We start from the raw sequence: 7,414 nt of genomic DNA, 5'->3' as shown, positions 1-7,414 counted from the left end.
CACCATGTAACTGGACTAAACCATACACGACACAACCTCATTGGGCTTCATTATAGCAGAAATAGGACCTGAAAACAGGTTTACAAGTAACAAGGTCAGCAGTTGACTTATCCAATAGTAATGAATAGGGTTGGGTGCTCTCTTTACTGCTAGAAAAGGGCATTGCCTCAACACACACTGGGCTGGCGGTAATAGACAACACTCAATGCAACAAACATCCCCAATGTGGAGTAAGAGTATTGTACATAACCCAACTGAAATGTAATAGACCTTAGCTAAGCATTGGGTAAATCTGCCACAAAGTCTGCTGGTGGTGGGGCTTTTCAGACCCAACGGTGTAAGCTTTGTTCTGCGTTCCGTAAGCCACCTTGGTGGAGGCAGGGTTTTGCTTCTCCAGGAGCTGCCCCTCTGATGGCTGGTGGGGTAACGATAGAGGAGGCGGTAGCACAGATGTCACGTACCTGAGTGGAGGCTGATGGTTGAGGAGGCTTCCCTTGCAGCTCGTGTCCCTCAACCCTGAAGATGGGAACAGAGGAGTGACAACGAGCAGCACGAGTGCCAGGGATGATGTAGACACCGTGCAGAGTAGAAAGTCCAGGTCAAGCAGAGCCGGACGGGCAGCAGGGTACCAGAGCAGAAGACAGAAGCGAGGTCCAATGGAAGCCATGGAATCAAAGCCAGCTGAGCAGCGAGGTACCAAACAGGAGGCAGAAGGGAGTCCAATAAACAGGCCAGAGGTCAGGAATTGTCAGAGACAATTCGGGTCAAACACAGGAAGCAAGTCAGCAAGGCAGAGACAGGGATACACAGGAGACTAGCTGAAGATCATGCAGCAATAAGGAGATGGCAGGTGTGTTTATATAGGCCAATCCATTAGCAGGAGAAGTGGCAATTCCTGTGCGCCTGACGTGCGTAAGTCCGTCGCGCGCGCCTGCGCACTACTGCACGTTTTCCAGGCAGGACCTGGAAAACGGGACCAGGCGCCAGAGGTGGGTGGTACCTTACATTACAACAGAGTCACAAAATGAGGAGCGCCGCCCCTAGCAGCAGAGGTGCCCTAGGCCATGGCCTACAAACCATTACGCTCACCACGGCAAACAATGCAGGACATTTATTTATTTATTTATCAGGCATTGAGGGACACAGGAATGTAGAAATAATTAGACATATGGACATATGGTTATATGGTGCTGCCTACAGGAGGTTTGGCGAGCCCCTGTAGGCAGTTATATAACCCAGTTGTCTCTAATTAATCTTCATGCTGTGTCCTTCAATGAACTCCAAGAGAAGAATGTTCTGTTGAGATACAAAAATCCTGTTCTCTTTTTCATTCACTGAGGCACACAGGATGAAGACAAATGATGGACAGTTGGGTTACACTGCTGGCTACAGGAGGGACTGGCCAAACCTCCTTTAGGATTCAGCATATAACCAAATGTTCAATTATTGCTACATTTCTGTGTTCCTCAATATCACAAACATCTACGGCAAAGCTGTACAAAGAAGCAGAGAGGCTGTAACAATGAAATGAAAACACACACAAACACAAGAGAGCATGGAATGAGATCCCTGATCAAAGAGCTAACAATCCAGAAAGAAGGGATATAAATATTGTACATACGTAAAAGGTGAGCAGTGGTGCTTGACATGACCGTGTGTAAACGACATCCTACAATTCAGAACTCAAATTCCTCCACACCAAACTGGTCAAACCATGCTGGGCGAGAAGACTGAGCTCAAAGTCTGGTTCCAATTCATCCAAATATGTTGAGTAGGGTTGAGATCAGGCCTTTGTTCAGGCTTTCCAAAAGATTTTGATTTTGAAGGGTGTTTATAGGAATTTGTGGTGAGGTCGGGTACTGATGTTGTATGAGAAGACCTGGCTCACAATCGGTGTTCCACTTCATCCCAAAGGTGGTCAGTAGGGTAGAGGTCAGAACTCTGTGCAGGACACTCGAGTTCCTCCACACCAATCTGGTCAAACCATGTTGGACAAGAGGGCCTGGCTCACAGTCTGATTCCAATTCATCCCAAAGGTGTTCATGTAGGCCAATCAAGCTCCTCCATACCAAACTCATCAAACCATCCTCTGCGAGAAGACCGAGCTCAAAGTTTGGTTCCATCACATCCCAAAGTGTTGAGTAGGGTTGAGGTCAGGACTTTCAACTTCCTCCACACCAAACTGGTCACACCATGTCTTTATGGAGCTGACTTTTTACACAGGGACAGCCAAGGTGGGACAGAAAAGGGTCTTCACCAAACTGTTACCAAAAGATTTTGAAGGGTGTCCCATTTGTGAGGTCAGGTACTGATGTTGGATGAAAAGACTCAGGATCACAATCAGGGTTCAAATTCATCCCAAAGGTGCTCAGTAGGTTGAGGTCGGGGCTCTGTGCAGGACACTCGGGTTCCTTCACCAAGCTGGTCACACCATGTCTTTATGGAGTTGGCCTTGTGCACAAGGGACAGTCATGGTGGGACAGAAAAAGGCTTTCACCATCTTAATAGGGTTGAAGTCAGGCCTTGGTGTAGACCCCTCAAGTTCCTCCACACCCTCCACCAAACTCTTACCACAAGGCTGGAAGAGCACAATGGTCTACAATGTCTCCTTATGATGTTGAAGGAACAGAACCTTCACTGGAGACCCCGGGATTACGTTCTATAGAAGGTGTGCCCATTTACTTTTGGCCATATATAACAGAACGATAACCAGACATGAAGAATAGGGTTTGTGATACAAGAGCGCCATCTTGTGTCTATGTCACCCTGATGCCGCACTGTTTGCTTGCAGCGATGGATCAGTGAAAGCTGAAAATAAAGTCTTGTATGTAGTGATCAGTAAGATTTTGCCATTTATGTAATATAAGTTACAGGAGGACAAAACATAACACATATAAGTTGCATCAGAAACATTTTGTCTCATCTGTTAAGGCAAGCATGCAAATGTCTGCATGGAGTTTGTATGTAATCCAAGTATTTGAGATCACCTCTAGGCTGAGACTGATGCAAAGGGTTTCCATACACTCAAGAAATAGGATTTTTGTACTCACCATAAAGTCCTTTTCTTGAGGGGCACATGAATTCAGATACTGTTGGGTTATACTGCTACCTACAGGAGTCTCAGTACCAGCTTGGCTCAGTTGGTAGAAAGCAATACCAAGAGCATGAACCCAAACCTGGGACCTGTGCCCCTCAATGGGCTCCAAGAAAAGGTGTTTTTGGTGAGTACAAAAATCATATTTTCTTTCTCGTCCTTTGAGGGGCACAGGAAATCAGATACTGTTGGGTTATACTGCTACCTAGAGGATTGGACCCTGAAAAACAATAAAACAGTAGACCAGACCAGGATGACCCCTCCTTTACCCAGTTGCCTCAGTTGGTAGAAAAGCAATACCGAAAGCATGAACCCAAACCTGGGACCTGGGACCCTCGATGGACTCCAAGAAGAGGATTTTATGGGGAGTACAAAGATCTTATTTTCTTTCTCGTCCTTTGAGGGGCACAGGAGTTCAGATACTGTTGGGATGTTCAAAAGCAGCAACAATTGCGAACAGGCCCAATGAAAAACGGGGGACCTCTTGCAGCCCAGGAGCAAAGCTAAACTCGGGCACCCTCCCTAATCTGTATTTGCCCCACCCCTTCCTGTTTTAGACATTTTGCGTAACCTGTCAGGAGGCTGTATCCAGCTTCTGGCAGGTTGCGCTATTAGCAATGCAGAATACCACCACCAGCTATAGAGGACTACAAATCCCAGCAATACATTATACAGCAATGCAGAATAATATAAAGCTACATACTCTGTGTTGCTCCAGGGTGGTGGCCTGATGTCTCCAGGGTCTCAAGTGGGTTTTGCAGGGTCTCAGGTGGGCTGTGCGGGGTCTCAGGTGGGCTGTGCGGGGTCTCGGCTGGGCTGTGCAGGGTCTCAGGTGGGCTGTGTGGGGTCTCAGGTGGGCTGTGCAGGGTCTCAGGAGGCTGTGTGGGCTTCCAGGAGGCTGTGCGGGGTCTCGGCTGGGCTGTGCAGGGTTTCAGGTGGGCTGTGTGGGGTCTCAGGTGGGCTGTGCAAGGTCTCAGGTGGGCTGTGCGGGGTCTCAGTTGGGCTGTGTGGGGTCCAATGCATCACAGTCCTGGGTATTGTAGTCCTCCTCCAGCCTCTGCCTGGCATGCTGGGTATTGTAGTCCTCCACCAGCCTCTGCCTAACATGCTGGGTCTTGTAGTCCTCCACCAGCCTCTGCCTGATATACTGGGTATTGTAGTCCTCCACCAGCCTCTGCCTGATATGCTGGGTCTTGTAGTCCTCCACCAGCCTTTGCCTAAAATGCTGGGTCTTGTAGTCCCCCTCCAACCTCTGCCTGATATGCTGGGTCTTGTAGTCCTCCAACAGGCCCTGCCTAACATGCTGGGTCTTGTAGTCCTCCACCAACCACTGCCTAAAATGCTGGGTCTTGTAGTCCCCCTCCAACCTCTGCCTGATATGCTGGGTTTTGTAGTCCTCCACCAGGCCCTGTCTGACCCGCTGGGACTTGCAGTTCCTCACCCTTACCACCGTGGGGCGCTCACAGCCGGACCAGCGAAGACCATAAGGCTTCTTAAGCTGTGCGCCGAGGGGCGGGGCTCCGGCATGTACGCAGAGTTGTGTCCTTCCCGGCCGCCGTAGCGGAAGGCGGAAGTGGCCAGTCTCCGGGAATGGGGGCGGCCGTGTTTTTCGGCTGCACCTTTGTGGCCTTCGGACCGGCGCTGTCCCTCTTTATCCTCACCATCGCCCGGGATCCCCTGCGGGTCATCATCCTGGTGGCCGGGTAATGCCTGCCGGGGGGCTGTACATAGTGTATGGAGGGAGGCCGCATAGATCCATAGAGTATGGGGGGCCCCTGTGTACAGGATGTATGGTGGGGCCCCCTGACTGTGTACAGGATGTATGGGGGGGCCCACTGACTGTGTACAGGATGTATGGGGGGCCCCCTGACTGTACAAGATGTATGGGGGGGCCTGTCGTATAGAGGGGTGCTGGGTGTATATGGGGAGGGCCTTGTCATATAGAGGGGTGCTGGGTGTTGTATGGGGACCCCTGTCATATAGAGGGGTGCTGGGTGTATATGGGGGCCCTGTTATATAGAGGGGTGCTGGGTGTATATGGGGGCCCTGTTATATAGAGGGGTGCTGGGTGTATATGGGGGCCCTGTTATATAGAGGGGTGCTGGGTGTATATGGGGGCCCTGTTATATAGAGGGGTGCTGGGTGTATATGGGGGCCCTGTTATATAGAGGGGTGCTGGGTGTATATGGGGGCCCTGTTATATAGAGGGGTGCTGGGTGTATATGGGGGCCCTGTTATATAGAGGGGTGCTGGGTGTATATGGGGGCCCTGTTATATAGAGGGGTGCTGGGTGTATATGGGGGCCCTGTTATATAGAGGGGTGCTGGGTGTATATGGGGGCCCTGTTATATAGAGGGGTGCTGGGTGTATATGGGGGCCCTGTTATATAGAGGGGTGCTGGGTGTATATGGGGGCCCTGTTATATAGAGGGGTGCTGGGTGTATATGGGGGCCCTGTTATATAGAGGGGTGCTGGGTGTATATGGGGGCCCTGTTATATAGAGGGGTGCTGGGTGTATATGGGGGCCCTGTTATATAGAGGGGTGCTGGGTGTATATGGGGGCCCTGTTATATAGAGGGGTGCTGGGTGTATATGGGGGCCCTGTTATATAGAGGGGTGCTGGGTGTATATGGGGGCCCTGTTATATAGAGGGGTGCTGGGTGTATATGGGGGCCCTGTTATATAGAGGGGTGCTGGGTGTATATGGGGGCCCTGTTATATAGAGGGGTGCTGGGTGTATATGGGGGCCCTGTTATATAGAGGGGTGCTGGGTGTATATGGGGGCCCTGTTATATAGAGGGGTGCTGGGTGTATATGGGGGCCCTGTTATATAGAGGGGTGCTGGGTGTATATGGGGGCCCTGTTATATAGAGGGGTGCTGGGTGTATATGGGGGCCCTGTTATATAGAGGGGTGCTGGGTGTATATGGGGGCCCTGTTATATAGAGGGGTGCTGGGTGTATATGGGGGCCCTGTTATATAGAGGGGTGCTGGGTGTATATGGGGGCCCTGTTATATAGAGGGGTGCTGGGTGTATATGGGGGCCCTGTTATATAGAGGGGTGCTGGGTGTATATGGGGGCCCTGTTATATAGAGGGGTGCTGGGTGTATATGGGGGCCCTGTTATATAGAGGGGTGCTGGGTGTATATGGGGGCCCTGTTATATAGAGGGGTGCTGGGTGTATATGGGGGCCCTGTTATATAGAGGGGTGCTGGGTGTATATGGGGGCCCTGTTATATAGAGGGGTGCTGGGTGTATATGGGGGCCCTGTTATATAGAGGGGTGCTGGGTGTATATGGGGGCCCTGTTATATAGAGGGGTGCTGGGTGTATATGGGGGCCCTGTTATATAGAGGGGTGCTGGGTGTATATGGGGGCCCTGTTATATAGAGGGGTGCTGGGTGTATATGGGGGCCCTGTTATATAGAGGGGTGCTGGGTGTATATGGGGGCCCTGTTATATAGAGGGGTGCTGGGTGTATATGGGGGCCCTGTTATATAGAGGGGTGCTGGGTGTATATGGGGGCCCTGTTATATAGAGGGGTGCTGGGTGTATATGGGGGCCCTGTTATATAGAGGGGTGCTGGGTGTATATGGGGGCCCTGTTATATAGAGGGGTGCTGGGTGTATATGGGGGCCCTGTTATATAGAGGGGTGCTGGGTGTATATGGGGGCCCTGTTATATAGAGGGGTGCTGGGTGTATATGGGGGCCCTGTTATATAGAGGGGTGCTGGGTGTATATGGGGGCCCTGTTATATAGAGGGGTGCTGGGTGTATATGGGGGCCCTGTTATATAGAGGGGTGCTGGGTGTATATGGGGGCCCTGTTATATAGAGGGGTGCTGGGTGTATATGGGGGCCCTGTTATATAGAGGGGTGCTGGGTGTATATGGGGGCCCTGTTATATAGAGGGGTGCTGGGTGTATATGGGGGCCCTGTTATATAGAGGGGTGCTGGGTGTATATGGGGGCCCTGTCATAATGAGGAGTGCTGGGTGTATATGGGGGGCCCTGTCATAATGAGTGCTGGGTGTATATGGGGGCCCCTGTCATGTAGAGGGGTGACGGGGAAGTCCTCGCTCAGGATGTGACCCGTCCTTGTTCTTCTCCCGCAGCTCCTTCTTCTGGTTGGTCTCAGTCCTCTTCTCCTCTCTGATCTGGTTCATCTCAGTCCAAGTCAGCAACAAGAATGACTCCAGCCTGCAGTACGGATTACTCATATTCGGAGCGGCCATCTCTGTCCTCCTCCAGGAGACCTTCAGATACGGCTACTACAGACTGCTCAAGTGAGTTACCACTAATCCCCCCCCTTCTCTCTCTCTT

The 7,414-nt window shown here is 51.3% G+C and overlaps 1 protein-coding gene across 2 annotated transcripts in view; it reads left to right on the top strand.

The window, feature by feature from the left end:
* Positions 1–4,619: 4,619 nt before the first annotated feature.
* The window catches only part of APH1A (aph-1 homolog A, gamma-secretase subunit), an 8,291-nt gene continuing 5,496 nt past the window's right edge, over positions 4,620–7,414 (top strand). Inside the window, exons 1-2 of one of the 2 annotated variants that reach the window (XM_018566061.1) lie at positions 4,620–4,797; positions 7,207–7,377. In XM_018566061.1, the coding sequence (XP_018421563.1) occupies positions 4,685–4,797; positions 7,207–7,377 (284 nt within the window). In that variant the 5' untranslated portion in view covers positions 4,620–4,684. The remainder of the gene's footprint in view (positions 4,798–7,206; positions 7,378–7,414) is intronic. The other variant, XM_018566062.1, reaches the window with a different exon arrangement.

The sequence above is a fragment of the Nanorana parkeri genome, unplaced genomic scaffold (genome assembly GCF_000935625.1).
Source record: "Nanorana parkeri isolate BGI_ZX_2015 unplaced genomic scaffold, ASM93562v1 scaffold911, whole genome shotgun sequence".
Lineage (NCBI taxonomy): Eukaryota > Metazoa > Chordata > Amphibia > Anura > Dicroglossidae > Nanorana > Nanorana parkeri.
This window is presented reverse-complemented; position numbering and strand designations above follow the sequence as displayed.